The 24,800-nt window shown below is 41.9% G+C and overlaps 1 protein-coding gene across 1 annotated transcript in view; it reads left to right on the forward strand.

The window, feature by feature from the left end:
• Positions 1-13,580: 13,580 nt before the first annotated feature.
• cd5 (CD5 molecule) overlaps positions 13,581-24,800 on the forward strand; it is a 38,003-nt gene continuing 26,783 nt past the window's right edge. The window contains exon 1 of the mRNA XM_083935619.1: positions 13,581-13,680. Within this exon, the coding sequence (XP_083791745.1) occupies positions 13,602-13,680 (79 nt within the window). The 5' untranslated portion in view covers positions 13,581-13,601. The remainder of the gene's footprint in view (positions 13,681-24,800) is intronic.

Genomic DNA, 24,800 nt, shown 5'->3' on the forward strand with positions numbered 1-24,800 from the left:
TTTATTTGTGACTTGCATATTAAACACTTAAGCAACAGCTCACGACAGCTTCGCTTCTCATCAGGCCAAACAACGTCCCTTATCTGTGATATAATCCCAACATATCACGGCCGGAAGTGAGCTATTGCTTTTTTATAACAGTTACCCTACTATGGCAATATTAAAGTGATGGACATATTCCAATTTAAACCATTTATATGAACAAAAATTATCTTTAGAGCATTGTTCTTAAAAAGAAATACTCTAGGCCCTCCTGGCTGGCGGTTGCTATGGAATGTATTATCTTGACTTTTCCTGCCCTGTTAGCTTAACCTAGCGTACCTTACCGTTTTTTAATTGTTAGCTTGCAGAGATGGTTTGGGCTTCTAAAAACTGAATTAATACAACATTTAGAAACACTTAACTGCTTTGCCAGCTCAGTCTTGATGTCTACTGAAAAATACAATTTTTCCATGGACAGATTTAAGCAACGGAGACGTTTTCTACTCCTCTTTGAGTCAGCCAGTCGACTTAAGCAAACGTTAGCTTGAAGGGATTGTGGAGTTTCTCATACTGCATAAATGCCACACACATAAACACTGCTTTACAAGATCAGTCTTGTTATAACTAAGATATCTGCCATGGACAGATTTAGCTAGGCTACTAAATCTGTTAAAACATATTGGCCAGAGAGCGTTGTTAAAAAAAGACTAACCAATCACTTTATAAATAAATAAATAAATTCTGCAAGTTTAAGTTAAAGTCCCTAAACTGTATAAAAAGATGAAAGCGGAGTGATATAGAACTGTATATGTAATTGGACATCATAGCCATAATATAGCCTATGGGTATTATATCACAGCTAACAACCAATCAGATTGCTTGATTCAAGCCCTCCATTTTATAATTAGGTAATGTACGATTATAGAAAAGTATTACTATTGTACTGTATTGTTTGAAGTGATTGTATGTTACTTAAGTATTTAAACAGTTTATTTTCAGCTTGAGACCCAAAAGAGAAATTTGGTGTCATCCCTGGACCCAAACTTATGAAATACTTCATGAATACATGTTACCCTAAGTGAATAGAGTTCCCTCAGGCAGAGAGTGTGAGCACATTTTTCAATAACTTCACTTCACTGCATTTACCTCTGCTGATAGGCAAGCCAATAAAAATGAGTCTGCCACTCATTTTGGGTTCAGATCCTAACTTTTACTGAAGTAAAGTAGCTCAGTATTCTGCCTTCAGTGGTTATACATTGAAAGCTTTAGACTGATTTGATTTGCATAGTTGTGTTTTATTAAGATAGACAATATTATAGGAGAAGATTGGAGAAGATATTAACTTCTACATTGGACTTAATTTAAAACATTTTAAATATAGGCATGGCTAAGCCAATCAGGCTTACAACTAAGTCTTTTTTATTTGAAAAGCCTAGTGGGTCAGCTTATTAAAACGTGATTTTGCCTACCTTAATCTTGTAATGCATTTCTGGTTTGTAGAGCATTTCATATTGTCTAGAGGGCCTACATATTCCAAATTCTCAAAGTGTAATTGTTTTATTCATTTAAAAATCAATACATTGGGGTACAAAGTAAGTACAATAATTTAATTTATCACGTGAGCCAAAAAAGCAAGCTTGTTTAATTTTAGGTTGTGCAGCTTCAACTGCTGACCACACTTTAAATATATATAAAGAATAATAAGAGCTACCCCAAGGCCCAGGAACAGAAGAGAGTCTCTCAAAGTTCTCAGACTTCATCGAGCCAGCTCTCACAACACAAACGGAAAAAAGAATAATTTCAGTGATGTCTAAAATGTTTATTGGAAGTTTGAAAACTTCGGTCCACATTGTCACACATGCTTTGAACTCCATGCTGCTGAAACTTGTGCCGCCACCCAAATGCAGCGGAGCTGAATAGAAACAGGTTTGTGGTGTTCAGAGCATCAAAAAGTGCCATTTGAATAACTGACGTATTTATTTACATAACACAATGGGTAAAAGAGAAAATATGTGAACTGGCTCTGAAGAATATGTGTTGTATAAATCCTAATTATTCTTAGATAATAAAAGTGAAAATGAAAACATTTAAGCACAGTTACAGTGTGGCAGGTGACTAATTCTTGATGAGTGAGTAATTCTTCTTGTCCTATATATTATTAATTTGCAGAATCAAAATAAGCATTTATATTTCTTTCTTTTATGTTGGTCATGATATTGGAAAGGATATGATGAGAGCCATACCTGTCAAATATATATCATTTTTGTTTAAACATGCAATTTTCCTGAAGGATCAATTTCTTGGACCAGTTCTTACATTCACTATAGAAGCTGTGCAAAAAGTTGCACGCTGCCTGTTTCTACTCCAGCCATTGAGTTCGCTTTTTTAAACTTTTCTTAACCTTTATCTCCTTTTGTTCGTTCTGTTTCTTCACCCTAAGTTCTGTGAAGTTCTGCCCTCTACAATGAGGTTATTTTTGATTGTTTTCATGTTTCTTTTCGTGCTGTCTTTATCATTGCCGCTTCCACCGGGACACGCTGTCTTTGTTTACTCTGGAGAACAACTGATCGCGCTAATGCCGGCTGGCATAGCGGCCAGACCAGCGGATATTCCACCCAAACAAACCGCGGACGCAGAGGTGGGAAGCTTGTTGTTATGAGCAATGTACGGTCTCTGTACAATATAATGGATGAACTGGCAGCGCCGACGCGGAGCAACCCGGAATGCCGTCAGTGCAGTCTGATGTGTTTCACGGAGATATGGCCGCACAGGGACATCACGGACCAGAAGGTCTCTGTGGATGGCTTCCACACCATTCGGGCTGACCGGAATTGCACCGATAAGAGAAAAGGAGGTTCGAGTAAACAGCCGATGGTGTAGTCCTGGTTATATGACTAAAGAACAGCTCTGTAGCTCAGAGTTTGAACTGCTGGCTGTTGGACTCCATTCCATTTGCCCTAGACTCCCTCTACAAACCTGACTCCAGACTCCACACCCCAGTGCCCTCATCATCATGTCGGGAGACTTTAACCACGTCACCTTGGATAGAGTTCTGCCGACCTTTCAACAGTACGTGAGCTGTCCTACGAGAGGACTCTCTCCTCTACTCTCCTCCCTCTGGGCAGGTCAGATCATAACCTGGTTCACCTCAAACCCTGCTATGTTCCTCTGGTGAAGAGGAAGCCTTTGACCGCACGGACAGGGATGAGGTGGTCTGAGGAGACTTATGAGACACTGCAGGGCTGCTTTGAAGTGACTGACTGGCCTGCACTTTCTGAGCCGCACATGGAGGACATTGATGGGCTCACTGGCCCTCATTTATCAATCTTGCGTGAAAACGGGCACAGATCTGAGTACAGAATTGGTCGTTTGACAGGACACACGTGTGATTTATGAAACATTCGTATCTGACCAATCTAGGCGTACGAATGAGCGGCCCTGGATAAATGCGGCGTCATTAACATGTTACGCCCTTAAATATTCCTGGTTCGGAGGCCTCGCCCACTGAGGTCAAACATGGAGTGAAGAAACACTGGTAGAAAAGAAACTTTTCCGACACAGAGATTGGCATGCTGACATTCGAGATGGAGCAAAATAAAGATGTGCTTTTTGGCAGTCTTAAGAGTGGAATAAAAGCCCATAAAAATGCTGTATGGAAATGAATAACGGAGACAGTCAACCCATAGCAGCGCTCCACTGTGACCCGTGTGCGTGTGTGCGCACTGTTGAACCTGCGCTCCTGCTCTGTAGCGGGGTTTGCCAGCGGGCCACCACGTTTAAAAGCGATAGCTTGGCATCACAAATCACCTGTACTTTTATCGAGTGGTAGTTTTTGCGATTGATGAATGCGTAATCATTCATGGATGGTGCCTTCAGATGCACATATACAATCAATTGCTCCAACCACAATTTTTATTTATTTTTATTCGTTTTAATAATCCGTTTTGATCTGTTCTTAATATGTGACTGCTTATGCTTAATGACAGCTGAGGTTTGTTAATTATTTTAAGCCAGATTTTGCTGTGCTGCACCGCAAATCCACAGGCTCAAATTTGCGTACACGATCTCAGACCTGATGTGAGATTTGATTGTAGCTTCCGCTCACGTCCAAATTGATAGATGCCGAAGTTTGCGAGGAAATGGTCGTACGCAGGTTTTTCTGCCGTACGTTCTTTGATAGATGAGGGCCACTGAGTGCATCACTGCCTACATAACGGTTTTGCGTGGACTGCAATGTCCCAGCTCGGACTGTAACCTGTTACGCCAACAATAAACCCGTGATCACCAAGGATATTAAGGCCATCCTGAATGAAAAGAAGAAAACTTTCAGAGATGGCAATCGTGATGAGGTGAGGAGAGTGCAGGGGGAACTCAAACTTAAAAGCGGGGAGGCTAAAGACAATTATAGGAGAAAGCTGGAGAAAAAACTCCAGCAAAACAACATGAGGGACGTGTGGAGTGGCATGAGACAAATCACTGGGTTCCAGAAGACTGGTAGCACAGGGTTGCAGGACAGTGTGGACCAGGCAAATGAACTGAACCTATTTTTCAATAGGTTTGATACATCGGCCCATCCCCACATGATTTTACTTCTGGCTGCCCTTCAACGACTGCCACTTTACCTCCCCCTACTACTCCTCCTTACAGACCCCTTACCTTTCCCTCACCACCTCACTTCACAATTACATATTCCACCACTCCCCCCTTCTCTACATCATGTCCTCCACAAGCCACAGGCCCCGAAAGCCTGTGCCACCCAGCTGTGTGGAGTACTGAATCAAGTCTTCAGCCTGAGCCTCCACCTCCTGAGGGTCCCTGTGCTGTGGAAGACGTCCTGTCTTGCGCCTGTGCCAAAGATGCCGCGTCCCAGTGGCACCCAGGATTACAGAACGGTGGCCCTGACGTCCCACATCATTAAGACCATAGAGAGACTCATCCTGGAGCAGCTAAGGCCTATGGTCAGGCCCTTCACTGATCCACTACAGTATCTTACCAGCCCCGCCTGGGAGTTGAGGACTGCATCACCTACCAGCTTAACAGAGTCCACAGCCATCTTGACAAGCCTGGGAGCATTGTGAGAGTCATGTTCTTTGACTTTTCCAGTGTATTCAACACCATCCATCCGGCTCTAGTGGGTGAGAAGATGGCTGCGATGCAGGTTGAGGCCCCCATCATGTCCTGGATTGTGGTTTACCTGATGGGCAGACCACAGTATGTACGTCTACAGAACTGTGTGTCTGTCTGACAGGGTGGTCAGCAACACGAGGGCCCCACAGGGGACTGTCCTCTCTCCCTTTCTCTTCACCCTCTTCACCTCAGACTTAAACTATTGCACTTTTTTGAGTCCTGCCACCTTCAAAAAAACAAGTTTTCTGATGACTCAGCAATAGTTGGCTGCAGTGGAAAGGGGGATGAAAGTAAATACAGGACTGTTGTTGACAACTTTGTCACTTAGAGTGAGCTGAATCATCTGCAGCTCAACGTGACTAAAACAAAGGAGCTCGTTGTGGATCTGAGGAGGGTGAAAACACCTGTGACCCCTGTCCCCTGTATCTGGGGGTGTACTTCAAGAATAAGTTGAACTGGACTAGAAACACAGAGGCTGTCTACAAAAAGGGCCAAAGTCAACTCTTCTTCCTGAGGAGGCTGAGGTCCTTTAACATCTGCCGGACGATGCTGAGGATGTTTTCTGAGTCTGTTGTGGCCAGGGCGATCTTCTTCGCTGTCACATGCTGGGGCAGTGGGCTGAAGGTCTCAGACACCAACAGACTGAACAAACTGATCAGGAGGGCCAGTGATGTCGTGGGGGAGGAGCTGGACACCCTGACGACCGTGGCAGAGAGGAGGATGCTGTCGAGTCTATCCTGGACAATGTGTCCCACCCCCCATGCGACACACTGGCCCAGCAGTGGAGCACCCTCAGCAGAAGACTCCTTGCACCAAGATGCACCACAGAGCGCCACAGGAAATCTTTCCTGCCTGTGGTCATTGAACTATACAACACATCCCTTGGAGAGTCTGTCACCTCCTCTCTGTAATACGGGCTCAATCATAAACAATCTGTTCTTTGCACATTTTTACGGTACTTTGCACATTATTACAGTACTTTTGATTTGTATATATAACTAATTATTGAATATTGAATATATTTGAGTGTGTGACACTATTATGCTGGGAACTCTTCCCTAGTGTGCATATTCCGGTAAGAGAATACGAGGGACACCGTCGACGTTTCACTCATTTTATATAAAGAAAACCTTCTTAGCCACTAGCGACGTACACACATGTAAACACGCTCACTGTAAGGAACAACAACATAGCTGTCCCATATACAGCCTGACCCAATAACGGGCTAACTAAAAGATGCCTGGCTAAATATTCGAACACTTAAATCAGATTATATTCGATATCCAACAAATTAACATCTTATTAACCTGTATTTGCATACTCTTAAGGGAATTTATAACAGCCGCCCCCTAAATAGCATGGCTTTTTTGAAACAAAAACATAAATTCCCACAACAAGAGTCCTTTAGCTAGATAACTGGACCAGCCGAGCCACCGGTCTCAGGTAAATCTTATTGCCAACACTGACCTCAGCTGTTCTGATGCATCCATCATCACTTCATTGATGCATTCAACTTGACCACCTTTCCAATTGGCCAGTGAGCACATGGAAACTGAGGATCAACAATCATCACAACTGTGTCCATGGGAAGATGATCTGTGTGTCCACCTCTGGCGTGTGGAGAGTGGGCAGGTAGTTCCTGATGACAGTATTGGCAGTATCATGGTGCGCTCAGCCCAATCATCAAGGATTGCGTAGGTCTGCAGTGATTTGGTCCCATGACTGAGGACGATTGGCACCACCTTGAGGAATACTTTCCCTCCTTGCATAGAGTTAGTGGCTGAGGTGCAGTCTTTTGGAGTGATAAGGTATACACGGGGGGCTAGCCTAGCGACATCATGCAGCATTCACAGGTGAACCTCTTGACATACACAGCATGGTTTCTTTAAAGTGCAGCTCTCTTGGTTGTGGTTAGTGCGGCCACAGTTGCGACAGCGTTTTCTATCTGCTATCCAATTCTCAATCTCCTGTGGATGCTCCACGAAGTTGTCCCTCATATGTCTAGGGAGTTTGCTAAGCAGCCGGTCAACATGGCCAGTAGACATCACTTCCATCCCGTTTGCCCCCCCCCCCCCCCCCCATTGAAGTAAGCATTCCCACTAGCAGATCAACGTTGAGGGTGAAGCGCTGGATGGCTTTGGGGTCTCCTGGCTTGAGATCAGGGGAGTTCAGGATGGCTGCAATTTCACTTTGTGCCAACTGATGAGGCTGCCCGTACTACTTCTGCAAAGCTTTAATGGCGGTGGTGAAGGGTTGTACATAATGTCTGCATGACTGAGCTATTAGCTTGGTTTCATCCAGGACCAAGTGTTCCATAAGCACACGGTATTTGTAATGTTCAGAAAGCTCAGTGTGTGGATTGAGCAGATGGTCCAGGGCCATTTTCAGGTCAGCGAGCTCTCTCTCACTGTCATGTACCAACTTGGACTGTCTGGGGAACTGGAAGGTGTAATGCACCTGCTGTGGTGTAAACTGGAACTGGGGGCTGTTCTGAACCTGTAGAGCTGATGTAGGCTGTTGAAGGGTGGAACCCTGGGGGGCAGGCACCAGTTGATAAGCTGGCTGAGTTGAGGGGGCATATGGAGACTGATACTGTTGCAGACTTCGGTTCAGCTGCGGTGATGGTGACTGGTATATTGGATGTGTAGAGATGGGCACTGGAGGCTGAGAGACTGTCCCCAGAGGAATGTCTGGGCTGTAAAGTGGTGGACTGATAACTGGCTGAGTGGAAGCTGTAGCGGGTAACTGCGGTGCAGAATACGGTGCTGTTGCTATCTGGAGTGGTCGATACACTGGTTGTGCAGACATGAGTGGAGCGTGTTACTGCGCTGGTACTGGATTTACTGTTGTTGTCTGCATGGGCAGGTATTGAATCTGTGCAGCTGGGGGCACTCTGCCTTGTACATTGTTAACCATCGGTGTATAAGGCTGGTTAGACTGGTAGCTAGATGTAGCTGGTATCTGTAGGCTTGCATAACTCACTGCTTGTGATACTTGAGGAGTAGGCTGGAACATGGTCATATTTAACGTAGTGGGGGGAGGTGGTGCCCATGCAGATGTCACAGTCGATGGCAGAGACTGAGTCATTGTGTAGTTATCCTGTCTACTACCTGATGTAGGAGTCATTGTTGTTTGAAGATGTAATGCTGCAGAGATGTTGTGTGGCAGCGCAGACAGTTGTGAATCATGCTGAAGCTGTCTAGATGATCCAAGCTGAAGGTTGGATGGCTGTAGCAGAGGGGTGCTGCTAACTACTTGAGAGTCTGACCAGGGTGACTGATATGGTGGGATGCTCACATTTACATTAGCTGATGGCTGTAAAGACAGGAGCACCATGGCTTCCTTTATAGCTCTGCTCTGGGCTTATATGGCCTGTTAGTTGGCTAGGCAAGTCTCTGCTTTGATTTGTCATATTCAATTCACCCACTGTGTCGGCCGCTCCTGGCGATGAGAGACAATAGCCATGCGTAGAGACTCGGCCTGTATGCTGAGTGACTGCAGCTGCTGAGTGACTGCAGCTGCTGCGTGCCGACGCTCCCACTCCGGTCTCTGGCGTAGGCCCCGTGATGAGTGAGGAACTGTGGCAGGCTAACCTGATAGCTCTGTAGGTAAGCCAGAGGCTGTCGCTGTCTCGCTCCGAGTCCCCCGCTATCTACGGCCATTGTTATCGGAGTGTCCATTTCGCCGTCATGAGTGAAAACTCCGGCTCGAGGGACCAATATTTAATATCTTTGAGTGTGTGACACCATTATGCAGGGAACTCTTCACCCGTGTGCATATTCTGGTAAGACAATACGAGGGACACTGTTGGCGTTTCACTTACTTAATACAAAGAAAACCTTCTTAGCTGCTAGCGGCGTATACACATGTAAACACGCTCACTGTAAGGACCCCAACAACAACATAGCTGTCCCATATACAGCCTGACCCAATAACGGGCTAACTAAAAGATGCCTGACTAAATATTCGAACACTGCCAACAATCAGATTATATTCAACAAATTAACATCTTATTAACCTGTATTTGCAACTATTGTAAATGTGTTATTTTATATATATATATATATATATAAAATATCTAATTTTTGTGTCACATTACTCAAAAAAGTCAATCACATTTGCTTGTAAAGTGAATGTAGCTTTAGTCTCCTGAATCACTTTTTTGTAGTAAATGCAAAGTCTTGATGTGTCATCTGGTTTCAGAACAAGCACTGCTTGAACTCCACTCCACTCACTTTGCCAATGTTCTGAGGCCCAAAAACTTTAGATATATTTAACGCAACTCTATATGAATGTTGTTGAATTGTTGAGCTACCTACATCCACATCTTGTCCCCCATTGTTTGTTGCGACCACGAAATGATGCACTCAGATCAGAGGCCCACTTTAGCACTAAGGACCAAAGGCAAGGACCTGGTCCCCAACTGCAAAATGACAATTTATTTATTTATATTTTATTTGACAGGGACAGTGCATATAAATAAACATTTCTGTATATATACCTGATTTTGCCAGAAGGCCAGTTTCCTTCTGCAGTCCCTGTCCAGATGTAACAATAGGCTCCCTAAAAAACAAAAAAACACGAAGGGTTTAAACACAACACATTCACTTAGATAAGAACAACACTTTCTGGTACAACATTTATCATAACCATATATCCTGTAGATATGCTATAGTTCACAGCATGAAATACATAACATACATACATAGCTTCTTTGCACTGGCTACCTGTAAAAATCTAGAATAGAATTTAAAATCCTTCTCCTTACCTACAAAGCTCTTATTGGTCAGGCTCCGTCGTATCTTAAAGAGCTCATAGTACCGTATCACCCGACTAGATCGCTGCGCTCTGAGAATGCAGGGCTTGTCGTTCCTAGAGTCTCCAAAAGTAGAATGGGAGGCAGAGCCTTCAGCCACCAAGCTCCTCTCCTGTGGAACCAACTCCCAAGTGTTATTCGGAATACAGACACTGTCCCCATATTTAAAAGTAAACTTTCCTTTTCGATAAAGCTTACAGCTAGGGCTTACGAGCCCTTAGCAATGTTGTTATTTTTAAGCTGATTTTGTTCTGCTTAATTATGCTGCTATAGGCCTAGTCTTCCGGGGATACTACTTTTCCAGATACTCTGAGCTTCTCTCCTCTCTGTCTGTATCATTCATGTCTCATCAATGCATGTTACTAATTCAACTTATTCCCTGGAGTTGTTTGTGCTTTGTCGTCTCGCAGGTCTCTGCTGATCATGGTGGTGCCTGCTGCCGTGGTCCGGCATGACGCTTCCTGCTACTATTATAATCTATAACCTCAGCTGTGCTTGTTTCTACTATTCTGCTGTATCAACTGCCATAACATATAAGTCATATTTACATTACTACAGATATTATTATAGTTACTGGAAGTGTGTCTGGCTCTGTCTTTGTGTCTGTCTTTTTCTCTCTCTGTCCATCTGTCCGTCTTTTCTCTCTCCTTTTCTTCCTCCCCAACCGGTCAAGACAGATGGCCGTCCTCCACAGAGCTGGGTCTGTCTGACGTTCCTGCCTGTAATAGGGAAGGTTTTCGTTGCCACCGTACTCTACGGGGGAATTGTTGGGTCTATGTAAATCATAAATAAGTCATAGAGTGTGGTCTTTACCTAGTTTGTAAAGTGTCCTGAGATAACTTTTGTTACTATTTGGCACTATAAATAAAATTGAATTGTATTGAATTGAATTGAATAAAGCATGCAGGACAAACAAGAGTCAGCATCAAACATAATAGGAAGAGCCCATGTGCATCACATACAGGCAGTAACTCACCAGAGCAGACAGTACATGCACACAACAGGACAACATACAGAAACAATGCATAAAACAACATGTCTATCAATCATAAACAAACAACAACAACATGTCTTTCAGTCATAAATGAAGAAAAAAAACAATAATCCACAGCCTTCCGATCATACTCACTTGCTTTAGCAATCCAAACCAGCGCCTCTATGAGCCTGTGGGGATAGCCTCAGTAAAACGAGTAGTCGCATCAAGTATGGTCAACAAAAACTCAACTCAACACCTTTACGGGTTTAAGGTAAATGGCCAACACAATCTATGAATACTTTTGAAAAAAGATCCCAGCACATGCAAAGGGGTCAATGGAACTACAGGGACTTTCTGATTAGGTTTCCCCTAATCACAGGAGCGACGACAAGCTACCACATCTTAATGGAGCCTCTGGCAAATCAAAGTGCCTCATGGCCTTAGCCTGAGTCTTCCTAGCGGCCATCTAATGGTGTCTCATAGGCCAAACATTACAACTTCACGATAACCCTTATCAGGACTACACACTCCAGTCATCAATGGCATGTGGATCCAGGGGTCTCCAGTTTTTCACAAGTACATCATCGTTGAGGTAAAATTCTGAAGACATACTTGCAATCTCATCACAAGTAGCTGCTGTTTCCCTTAGAAAGATCAGAGTGGGGCCTGATTCTGCTTGGTCCAACACAACACCATTTGGCAAAACCTTCTTCAGAGTATGGACCACTACCCTAACTGCAATACCTACATCTCCACCACGGATAGCTTTGTCACATTACCTCCAGTCTTTATTACTGTTACTGTATTTACATTCTCTTGTATCTCTTTATTGTTTATGCGATGATTTGCATGATAATTAGATTTGTTGTAGTGGTATGAGCTGTTGGGGACCTGAAAGCAGCTGAGCATCATCTACACAGGAATGGCATAGCCGTAAGTGGGCTGCTGTCATTGCTGCAGTAGATATGAGTATTGGAATAGGTTTTTGCTGATGCTTCAAATAAACCTGCATGTTTGCAGTCATTGAGAAAGTTATTGCTTGCCATTCACAGTAAACAGCTGGAGGAGGCTCCGCTTCCCTAAAGTAATGGCCGTCCACAATCCAAAGACAAGCCCACCTGCACAGTCCATGGTCATCCACATAAGAGGCCTTCCTTGTATGTTAAAATGAGGATAATAGGTGCTGCCTCACCTGTGACTTTGCCTTCTTACGTTATTGTCTAGTTGATCTTTATTACAAAATTGGAAAGAACCTATGTTATTGACTGATCAGCGGTGTTGCTACTGTCTCTCTACTAGCGTAGATGATGTTATGATAATACTGTTATTAATAATAATATTTTAAAACATATTAACAGAGGAAATGCAACTTTATATTATGTGAATTGCCTTTGTATTTGGCAAATGGTTGTGTTCTGTTTAGCCATTGTACAATTAGGGTCATCATATTATATATATATATATATAAGAGCTACACACACAAACGCACACAAACACACACACAATATTTTTCTATCTTCACCACAAAAGGCACTGTCCTCTCAGGATACGTACACCCTCTAACAAATAGCTATTCAGTTGGAGACTGGCTAATGAAAATTAAAGTACTGTTGTTAAATGAATTGATTAGTCTAAATTAGTCATTACCCTGTATGATTCATCACTTGACATGGAGCAGGCTGATCACTTGAAACACTCAACAACGCACCTGGCATTTTTTGTTGTTGTGACTACGATCTTGAGACACTAGATGGCGGTGTCCTGCTCATTCTACATATTCAAACTGTAAACTTGCTTGCATCTCTGGAAGTGTGTCTGTCTCTGTCTTTGTGTCTGTCTCTCTCTGTCCATCTGTGTGTCTTTTCTCTCTTTCTCTCTCCTTTTCTTCCTCCCCAACCGGTCAAGACAGATGGCCGTCCTCCATAGAGCTGGGTCTGTCCGACGTTCCTGCCTGTTATAGGGAAGGTTTTCGTTGCCACCGTACTCTACGGGGGAATTGTTGGATCTATGTAAATCATAAATAAGTCATAGAGTGTGGTCTATGCCTACTGTGTAAAGTGTACTGAGATAACTTTTGTTATGATTTGGCACTATGAATAAAATTGAATTGAATTGAATTAAACTGTAAAATTCTGACTGGAAGTCAAATGGAAAGTTCCTGATGTAAGCAGTTTTAATTTACATTTTGCAGTTGTTTTTGTGTCAAGATATTGGGTTCACATGGGTTTGACTATTCGGTAGGGTCAAGACTTGATTATTGATATAGATTAATTATGGTTTAACATTAATGTGGGCCAAAACAGAGTGATACACCTCTTGGTGTTGTTGGATTTTTTTTTAACGCTGTGTTGATCTATTTTTCTCACTATTCTCTGTTTCCCAGAATCAAACCAAACAACCCTTGGGTCAAACAGTAGTGAATCTCCCTTCAGCACTCAGACCAACAACCCTAGTGTTGCTCCATCATCCGCTGCTGGCCACACATCGAAATCCGGCAGCTCTGCAATTCTTCTGGGCCTTATCACAATCAAATGGATAAAACAGTGTGAAGGAAAATTTAACCTGATCCTCTATCCTCACACCAACTCCTCACCTGTATGTCACAGTAGTGAAAGAAACACCCAGAGTCTTTTTGGAAATGTGTGTGAGAACCAAAAAGGTTGTAAAGACACACTCCTCTGGCTAAAAGGTGGATACACAATGGAGGGTTATGACATCACAGAGAGGGGAGCAACGACAAGGACTGGACGGTGTGAGATACTGAAGTTCCGATGCACAGGTTGGTCTGCTGTTTGTCTACTGTTGTAATTCTGTGGACGTGTTTGTAAAGCTGTTTTCATGAACCCAAGACAATGTCGGGAGAATCAGGTCTGAAGATAGTAGTTTCTAGTTTATCTTCAATTCAATTCAATTCAATTCAATTCAATTCAATTCAATTTTATTTATAGTGTCGAATCATAACAAAAGTTATCTCAGGACACTTTACAGAGTAGGTAAAGACCACATTCAATGACTTATTTATGATTTACATAGACCCAACAATTCCCCCGTAGAGTACGGTGGCAACGAAAACCTTCCCTATAACAGGCAGGAACGTCAGACAGACCCAGCTCTGTGGAGGACGGCCATCTGTCTTGACCGGTTGGGGAGGAAGAAAAGGAGAGAGAAAGAGAGAAAAGACACACAGATGGACAGAGAGAGACAGACAGACACACTTCCAGAGATGCAAGCAAAGCCTAACAGTAACTATAATATTTATAGTAATGTGAATATAACGTATATGTTAAGGCAGTTAATACAACAGAATAGTAGAAACAAGCACAGCTAAGGTGACAGAATATGAAAATGATAATAATTATGGTGGCAAACATGATCAATGATGAGTAGTGGCAATAGCAGCTACGATACAGCTACAAATTTTATAGTTTATTAAACTAGTGATAGTATATATGAGTAACAGTGATAATAGCAGCAGGAAGCGTCATGTAGGACCACGGCAGCAAGCACCACCACGATCAGCAGAGACCTGCGAGACGACAAAGCACAAACAGCTCCGGGGAAGAAGCTGAATTAGTAACATGCATTGATGAGACATGAATGATACAGACAGAGAGGAGAGAAGCTCAGAGTATCAGGAAAAGTATTATCCCCCGGCAGACTAGGCCTATAGCAGCATAATTAAGCAGAATAAAGTCTTATCGTAAGCCCTAGCTGTAAGCTATGGCTACGTTATCAAAAAGGAAAGTTTTAAGTTTACTTTTAAATAAGGGGACAGTGTCTGCCTCCCGAATAACATTTGGGAGTTTGTTCCACAGGAGAGAAGCTTGGTAGCTGAAGGCTCTGCCTCCCATTCTACTTTTGGAGACTCTAGGAACGACAAGTAGCCCTGCATTCTCAGAGCGCAGAGATCTAGTTGGGTGATACGGTACAATGAGCTCTTTAAGATACAACGGAGCCTGACCAATAAGAGCTTTGTACGTAAGGAGAAGGATTTTAAATTCTATTCTAGATTTTACAGGTAGCCAGTGCAGAGAAGCTAATACAGGAGAAATATGTTCTCTTCTATTTGTTTTAGTTAGTACACGAGCTGCAGCATCTTCCATACATTCAGCACACAACAGATTCTCTGTGAAAGGGGCCTGATAGGTGCGTTTCCATTAGGGTAAAATGTGGCCAATCGGAAAGTTGCTCGCTGCATTTCCATTACAAAAAAGGCCCCAGAGTGATTTAGGAGACTCTGGAAGTGACGGATCACTCTGAATGGGTTTGGATTGCCGGTGATCAGCTGATCAGTGATACAGTGGCGTGCTGCTCTTTCTAAAAGTGAGAAATACAGAATAGTTGCAGTTTGATGAACATCAACTTATGTACAAGTAACATGAGAGAAAACACTGCACCTTAAAAATTCTGGCCGTCAAAGTGTGTATTGACAGACAGGCTGTAACCTTGAAAGGTTCCACAAAAATGTATTATGTTAGTTAAAAGCAAAAATGTTAAGGTCATCTAACTTTATGAACTTTTATTACATTTATTACAATGTGCATTGACACAACTAAATAAAATTACTTCTGTTCAATAAGAGATATTTATCCAATCATATTCAGTTATGTTATATGGACATATATAATATATATAAAGGCTACATATTTTACATTTGTCCTTTAAGCATATATTTTATTCATAGAAGTAAAATAATATATTTAAGATAAATTTATTAAAATAGGTTTTCATCCAATTTATCTTATACTAATTAGTGGGACCTAATTCTAGTTTGTCAACAGGTTCCAAACAAATGATTTCGTACACCCAACATATTTGTGTTGTTTCCTTTATTAATTCATATTCATTTAACATTTTCTTGCCACTTGGTCCACAATAAAACCCTTAAAAGACATTAGGGTGCAGCATGGTTAAACACAAACAGTTTTAAACTGCTTTTATGCAGTCCAACAATACAACAGGCTTGCAGTTCTCAACTTTTTTTTGTAACAGCATTATAATCTAACCATAACAACACACGTGCTGCTTGCAACTTTCATTTTAATATTGTGGAGGGAATACCCTGAAATGTAATTATATTGACAAACATGTCAACTTGTTTTGCAGCATTGTTACCCAACGCTAACAGTTATAAACCACCTTGATGCAGCATAAACAAATAAAACATCCAACAAAACATCCCTGAATTGTCAATATTATTGATATTATGTTTTTTTTTGAAACAGCATAATGGTCAAACTATAACAACACATGTGCTGCTGCCAACCTTTAATTTAGTAGTGTGGAAGGAAAAAATCTTGTGTAGCAGCCACTGCAGAGTTCTTAACTGGTTATGAAAGAGTTTCCATATCTACATAAACAAACAAGAACTTCAGATAGAAATGTTGATATTTCAATTACTGGGATGTTCCATTCTAATTGGTTGCCACTGGGCTAGAGGCGGGCAAACTATTTACGGTAAGCAGAGCAAAGCCTATGTTTACATTTTCTCAGGCAAAGTTTGGCAGTAAGTAAGTATGATACAGTAAGTTGTCTAGTATGGCAGTAAGTTAGTCTAGTATGGTGCCTTTTGTTCACAGGAACTGCCAAACTAAGGTTCCTTGTGTTGGCTTTAAGTTGTCAGTATAAAAGATGGTCTTGTTCAACTTCTCTGCAGTTGTTTTGGGTGTAGCTGGTTTTTAAAGTCTGCAATATATCAATTATCAAATCAAAAAACAATTTTGGTGCTGCATGATCTCTCAATTAACTTGTCACTTAGTCGTACAACCAGAGTTCCTACTCCTTTTTACCTAAGAAATACAAATTCCCTAACTTTTCCAGGATCTTCAAAAGTGTGGGAACTCTGTTCCACTAGAATTTTCACTAATGGTAGTAGTTTTCCAAAACTTTTCCAAATGTTTATTCACTATCTGAAGTGTTTTTTTCCCCCTTTCCTTCTATTTTCTAAGGGATAATCATTTTATTCACATTCAGAATCCAAATTAACGTTTGGTTCATTCATACAGTTTGTTCATGAGCATCTCTACCTTGGTTGAGAGTAGGAAGAGCTTTTGAAGTACTTCAGATAAGGTCCTCAGTTCCTCAGGATAACTGAGGTTCAGTGCATATATTACAACCATTTAGAGTGCACATGCAGAGGTGACGTCTCCCAGGTCCTGTAGAACTTTAACACCCTCGATCACTATTGCAACATCAGCTGGAGGAGTAGATGATGACTTTGATGATGTAGATGCCAAGAGCAAATTGCTCAAGCTCCCTCTGTGCAGTGGTATCATCAGTATCCTTTACATAGGGGAGAAAGAAACGACACAACCAATCTATGAATTCACAAATTCTAAAGATTAACTTTTGCCTTTTAGGTTTACTTTTAATGAAAATAACTTGATACTTCAAAAAGTGCCTTTTGTGTAAAAACAAGATAAAGCAGTGCCGAGTGATTCCAGCTAATTTTTTGAGAATTAATCTGTCACCAGAGTTATTAAATCTAATATATCTCTTAGAGTTGGCTGTCGTTACAACAAAATGGAGCACCATACCCAGAGCCATCAACGCCAATGGCCTTGGTAACACCCCCACAGAGGTTGAAATTGAAATTGATTTATTACAGGTAGAAACTAAACTATTAAAATTACCAACCAGGGATTCTTAGAAGAGGATGTTCGGGTCTTCGTTGAGGTAGATACAAAGCGCCCTGAGGATGCACCCCCTCCTCTTTTCAACAGTTTAATTCTAAAGAAAGAAAAAAATACAGAGATATTATTTTAACTGTTAACTTGTCAGTATACCTGCCAAAACTTACTAGTCGGGGCGGCCGGTGGAACAGTGGTTAGAGCAGTCGCCCCATGTAAAGAGGCTGAAGGTCCTTAAGGCAGCAGCCACAGGCTCGACTCCAAACTGCAGCCCTTTGCTGCATGTCTCTCTCCCTCCTCTCTCACCCCATTTCTTGTGTGTCCTATATAATAAAAAAGGCTTGAAAAACTGCCAAAAGATAATCTTTAAAAAAACCAAAAAACTAGTCATCATCAATTTATAATTCCATATTTTTCACTACCGATAGCAAAACATACCTGTGTGCTTGGGACCAAAATCCTGCTGATGTTGGTCCCTGCAGAGCCTCCTTTCTTCTTGAACACTTTGATGAGCTGGGTAGTGTGTTGGTCAAGCTGTGCATGGAACTTTGAGACAAGGGGACCAGTAGTGATTCTCACAAATTCTGCTTCCACCTGAAAACAATGTCCACGAAGAACATATTATTGGTACCTATTAAAACATTTAACATTTAAAAATAAATACTCTCACAAGAATGTACAAATAACAGGCTGTTCTGTAATATAACAGCCTTTTCTGTGTTCAATTTTACACAAATTCAATTAAATTCAATTCAAATTTATTTATAGTGTCGAATCATAACAAAAGTTATCTCAGGACACTTTACAGAGTAGGTAAAGACCACACTCAATGACTTATATATGATTTACATAGACCCAACAATTCCTCTGTAGAGTACGGTGGCAACGAAAACCTTCCCTTTAACAGGCAGGAACGTCGGACAGACCCAGCTCTGTGGAGGACGGCCATCTGTCTTGACCGGTTGGGGAGGAAGAAAAGGAGAGAGAAAGAGAGAAAAGACACACAGATGGACAGAGAGAGACAGACAGACATTCCAGAGATGCAAGCAAGCAAAGCCTAACAGTAACTATAATAATATCTATAGTAATGTGAATATGACGTATATGTTAAGACAGTTAATACAACAGAATAGTAGAAACAACCACAGCTAAGGTGATAGAATATGACAATGATAATAATTATGGTGGCCAACATGATCAATGATGAGTAGTGGCAATAGCAGCTACGATACAGCTAGACATACCACTGGTGGTGTTTTTATGGCTACAAATTTTATAGTTTATTAAACTAGTGATAGTATATATGAGTAACAGTGATGATAGCAGCAGCGTCATGTAGGACCACGGCAGCAGGCACCACCACGATCAGCAGAGACCTGCGAGACGACAAAGCACAAACAACTCCAGGGAAGAAGCTGAATTAGTAACATGCATTGATGAGACATGAATGGTACAGACAGAGAGGAGAGAAGCTCAGAGTATCAGAATATTAATATTAAAATCTCCTACAATGATTACTCTGTCAGATTTAAGGACTAAATTTGACATAAACTCTGAGAATTCAGACAGAAATTCAGAGTACGGACCAGGAGCACGGTACACTATAACAAATATAATTGGCTGCACAGTTTTCCAGGTTGAATGTGTAAGACTAAGAACAAGACTTTCAAATGAATTATAATTTAGTTTAGGTTTAGGGTTTATTAATAGGCCTGAGTCATAAATAGCTGCAGCGCCTCCTCCTCGGCCACTGCCTCGAGGAATATGAGTATTAATGTGACTGGGAGGAGTGGATTCGTTTAGGCTAACATATTCTTCAGGACACAGCCAGGTTTCAGTCAGACAGAGTAAATCAATATGGTTATCTGATATCAGATCGTTTAATAATACAGCTTTAGATGACAGAGATCTGATGTTTAAAAGTCCACATTTTATTTTCTGATATTGTTGCATAATCGCAGTTTTTGCGTTGATTTGTATCAAGTTTTTCTGTATAGCTCCTCTTCTTTTCATTTTTGATCTGTTTAATTTAAATGATCGTAGGGCAGCCAGTGTTTGTATACTATACTGAGCTGGAAAATGCTCCACAGGGAGCGCAGAGAGGTGTGTAAGACTGCCACTCTGCTTCCTGGGCACCTGCGATAAGGGCAGCGCAGAGAGGTGTATTAAACTGCGACTCTGCTTCCTGATCCTAACACTGGGTTGTCATGGTTTTGGACCGCTAACAACTGCGTCCAGGTTCTTAGATATGAGAACGGCACCCTCGAAAGTAGGATGAATACCATCTCTCTTAATAAGACCAGGTTTTCCCCAGAAAGACTGCCAATTATCTACGAAGCCCACATTATTTACCGGGCACCATCCAGACAGCCAGCGACAGAATGATGACATGCGGCTATACATGTCATCGCAAGTCAAGTTGGGCAGGGGACCAGAGAAAATTACGGAGTCCGACATAATTTTTGCATAAGCACACACCGACTCCACATTAATTTTAGTGACCTCCGATTGACGTAATCGGGTGTCATTACCGCCGACGTGAATAACAATCTTACCTTATTTACGTTTATCCTTAGCCAGCAGTTTCAAATAGGATTCACAAAATGATTAACATTCCGATGTGACTGGAAGCCATTACAACTCTCTCTCTCCTGCCCTCCATGTCTCTACACTGTCACTATCCAATGTAGCAGAATTGCAAAAAATAAAAAAATTGTTGACTATAGCTGATTTCAAAAGCATTTCATAACTCTTCCACAGTGAAGAGTCCTGGGCATCTGATCTTGAACTCAATGATCATAGGCTTGTCTCTGACGACCTCCTGCCTTCTGTATGCGAAGGTCTTAGCCATCTTTTCTTTGACAACTTTATCATTAGGTCTCTTCTTGAACTCAGATAACAACGCCAATCTTTCCCCTTCAAGACTGTCCTGGGTCTCTCCAGCAGGATAGGGTGCACCAACATTTACTTTGGCTTTCCTCAGTTGTTTGACATCATAGGCAGGCTGACATCTATCTGCAGGTTTGTGCTTGAGGAAATAGATGCTCAGTTCTGGGCACCCCAAGTTTCTAAGGTTTTTTCTGTAGTTTGCCATCTTATACTTTAGGCTAATGTTCCAGCCATAGAAACCACTGAAGGATCCCTGTTTTCTCAAACATGGATGTGCTTTGATTAAAGCTACAGCAAAATATTCAATTTCCAAGTTTGAGGGATATGCCTTGAACTTGATGATTTCTTGAGCCAGACTTTCCAAGATGTCTGATTGAAGTTTATGACCGAAAAACTCCATTTGATACAAAGTCCTGGTTTGCACTTCGAAGTTGAATCTCCACGTCATATGATAACTTTGGAATTTGGAATTCTGTGGGCCAATGTGATTGAGAAGATTCTGAATCAGAGAAGAGTATTAATGTGTCAGAAGATGACAAGGATGCTTCTTCCCCACTCTGGTTCATGCTGCCTTGGCTGAGGTCTAGAGCATGTGACAAGCGGATAATTTTCAATGTGATCTTGTCTTGAATGTCGCAAATTTTGTTAAGGTTAACAATCTTGTTTAATTAAAGTAACTGTCCATGTACTGGAGTCTAATGTCCTCCTCTATATCAAACTGACATTTGATCTCATTTGCAAGATCCTCAACAGACGTTGGCATGCCTGATTCTATGGTCAGTTTTTAAGCATTGTTGGAACCAAGGATAATCTGCAGTTCTACTGGTGCAGCCATCATCCAAATGCGTCGATCTAGAGAAGATTAAAAGACAAGTATAAAGTCATTAAATATGTATAAATTAAAAGCATTCAAATGAGAAAGAAACAACTGACATTGGTCATATGTAAAACAAACAGGACACTGAAGCAAACATTGAGCAATCCACAGTGACATAATGATAGTAGCAGGGAAAACGAAAGTGTCATACTATGATGCTAACCATAACAGTGCTCAAATTAGTTGCTTTAGGTTGGAATAGGCGATATGACATTTTTGAACAAATACCTCAATATCGACATTGTGATGATATAGTGGGGATGACTATAATGCTTCTACAAGATATTTACATGACAAGATTTTTGATATTAATAATAATTTATATTATTCTCTGCAATTTTGTCATGTGTTATCAGGGCCATTGTACCAGTTACACATGGTTGCAGTTCAAAGGCACGGTAGTTCTCCCTAAACCAAGCTGAGAACATCTTGACTATGAAGTTCAGTGTATCCTGAAACACACATATCCTTATTATCTCTCCAAATTCGGGTAGCCCATCAGTAAATCCACAAATGATTATCATTCCCTTTCTATAGTTGATCCACTTGTAATCTGCTAACCATATTAGCTAGCTATATGCAATTGGTCTGTCAACAGAATCAGTCTTATTTTTTAAGTGTGTCTCCTTTCAGAACAATCAGTCAGACTTTGTTAATAACAAAAGCTGTACTGCAAGGCTTATCTTTGGGTCCCCTCTTATTTTCTATTTTTGTTAATGATCTTCAACAAATCTGTTCCTGTCAAATTCATCTTTATGCTAATGATACTTAAATCTACTCTTCTAAGCCTGAAATTTCACAAATTTAGCACTCTCAACAATCTTATTTTAACTTAGTTCAAATATGGTTCCCATCAGACAAGCTCATTGCATGTTTTTCAGTACTTGATCTGGTTTACAATCTAACGAATGATCCTTAAAGTTTCTTGATGGAGCACCACTAGAAAATGTAACTGAATTTAAATACTTGGGCCTTTTGTTTGACTCTCAGTTATCCTTTAAACCCCACATTGACTCAATTACAAAGAAATGTATTGCCGTTTGAAAACTACTGTATCGTTCCGTTTTACACTACAGGTGTTTTTCCTTATCTATGCAGATATTATCTATCGGAACACCACAGAATCAAATCTTCATCCTCTCACTGTGCTTTATAACAACATCTGTATATTTGTTCTTAGATGTTCATACAGGACTCATCACTGTACTCTTTAAGAATCTCTGAATTGACTACGTAGTTGAGTTTTGGCCGTCTGGGGATTAGCTGGGGTAAGGAGAGTCCTGTCTGTGTGACTGTGTTTGTGTGCATGTAAAAGTCCTGTATTGTGTCTCACTGTATTTTTTTTTAACTTTGTATTATGTATATCATTATATGGAAGGACCCCCTTGAAAATGAGATGATTCATCTCAAGGGGCTTTCCTGAATTAATAAATTCTAAATTCTAAATTATCTCTCCGATTCGGGTAGCCCATCAGTAAATCCACAAATGACTAACATTCCCTTACTATAGTTGATCCCCTTGTAATCTGCACTTTTAGCCATGTTTACTTCTGCCATGTTAGGGTACATCTGCTGAAGAGGCAATGATACATCATCTTTCAGCACCTCAACAGGGACTCGCGATACACCTGATACTTCAACTCCAGGTTTCTGTGGACATATTGAGTGCAAGTAATATGCAATCATCATCTGGTGTTTTCTTGACATTGTTAGAGCAAAATTCTTGAAACACTTGGTGTGATGGGCAACTTGCTCTAAAAAAACTGTGTTTGCCCTCAAATCTCATGGTCCACAGGCAGAGGGCCTAAATGTGTCACAGGCCAAGATGTAGCATCATGTTTGACAAAGCTCCAGCCACAAACAAGATCCATGTTTTCATGTCGGTGCCTACCCATCTCTGTGGCCTCATCCGAGCGCACTTTCTCCGCCTTCCGTCTTTTGAGGACATGGGTACGGAGCACCATGACCCAGAAAAGACTAAAACACCTTTCGCTAATGCATGCCCACAAAGACATTCTCCACTCTGGACATTCGTCCCCTCATGAGAGACTTTATCTTCACTACCCCAGATCGACCTCGACATTTGTTCACCTGTAACCATGGCGCCCTGCCTGAAGCTCAAAGTAAGTAGTAAGTCTATTCATGCAGTTTAACGCCGGGGATGGAGTGTGGTATTTTCTTTGTGTGTTCTTTGCGTAATGGATGTGGAGAACTGTTCAATATTCATTCATTCATTCATCTTCAACCGCTTATCCTGGGGTCGGGGTCGCGGGGGTGCTGGAGCCGATCCCAGCTGACATCGGGCGTGAGGCGGGGTCCACCCTGGACAGGACGCCAGTCTATCACAGGGCACATAGAGACGCACAGAGACAGACAACCATTCACACCTATGGGCAATTTTAGAGTCATCAGTTAAATTAACAGATGCATGTCTTTGGATTGTGGGAGGAAACCGGAGAACCCGGAGGAAACCCACGCAGACACAGGGAGAACATGGAAACTCCGCACAGAAAGGCCCAGGCCGAGATGCGAACCTGTAACCTTCTTGCTGCACCACCGTGCGGAAATAGTCAGATATTATTTCCTTGTGGTGTGCGTAAAATTATTTTGGAGCTAATAGAGTCCAGTGTGACATAAACGTAGATGGTGCAGTGACTCAGGTTCATGCCAACTGACCAAATCTATTGCATTGTTATAGTCCTATTGTGAAGTCCAGGACTGCCCGCCTCCTGCTCTGGTACGTGCTGACGTGTTACGGTGACGTATTACGTTATTTCCGGTGCTTGTGTGTTGGTCACTCGTTGTTGTTTCACTGTTAGCTGCTCTTATAAATTCAACTGTTTTTGCTATAATATTCACCACAGCGGCTAACTACCGCTTAACATTGAAACATCCACTAGTTCTACTCAAGCACTCACAGCTCTCCTTCTTTCAGCCGCTTTCTTGCTAATTAATCGTTACACGCTGTTAGCCACTTTAGCTTAGCAGTTAGCTTCACGGCTGGTGATGGCTTCCCCCGCTCTCTCTCCTGCTCTCTCTTGCTCGGAGTGTCGTATGTTAAGCTACTCCTCTGCCTCCTTTAGTGATAATGGTAAGTGTAATAGGTGTAGTGTATTTGTAGCGCTGGAGGCGAGGCTCAGTGAGTTAGAGGCACGGCTCTGCACCATGGAAGCTCAGTCTTACGCTACAGTAGCTAGCCAGCCACCTACAACTTTAGCCGGTGCGAAGCCACATAGTGTAGCGTTAGCTCCTGCTAGCCCTCCCCCAGCAATCCCTGAGCAGCCAGGGTCCTCCTGGGTGACTGTGAGAGGAAAGCATAGTTCTAAATCGAAGCCCATGGTTAACCATCCGCCCGTTCACGTTTCAAACAAGTTTTCTCCACTCAGTTACACGCCTGCTGAGGAAACAACACTGGTTATTGGCAGCTCCATTTTGAGAAACGTGAACTTAGTGACACCAGGGACCATAGTAAAATGCATCCCAGGGGCCAGAGCGGGCGACATT

This window comes from Echiichthys vipera (genome assembly GCF_963691815.1).
Source record: "Echiichthys vipera genome assembly, chromosome: 2".
NCBI classification, from domain to species: Eukaryota; Metazoa; Chordata; class Actinopteri; order Perciformes; family Trachinidae; genus Echiichthys; species Echiichthys vipera.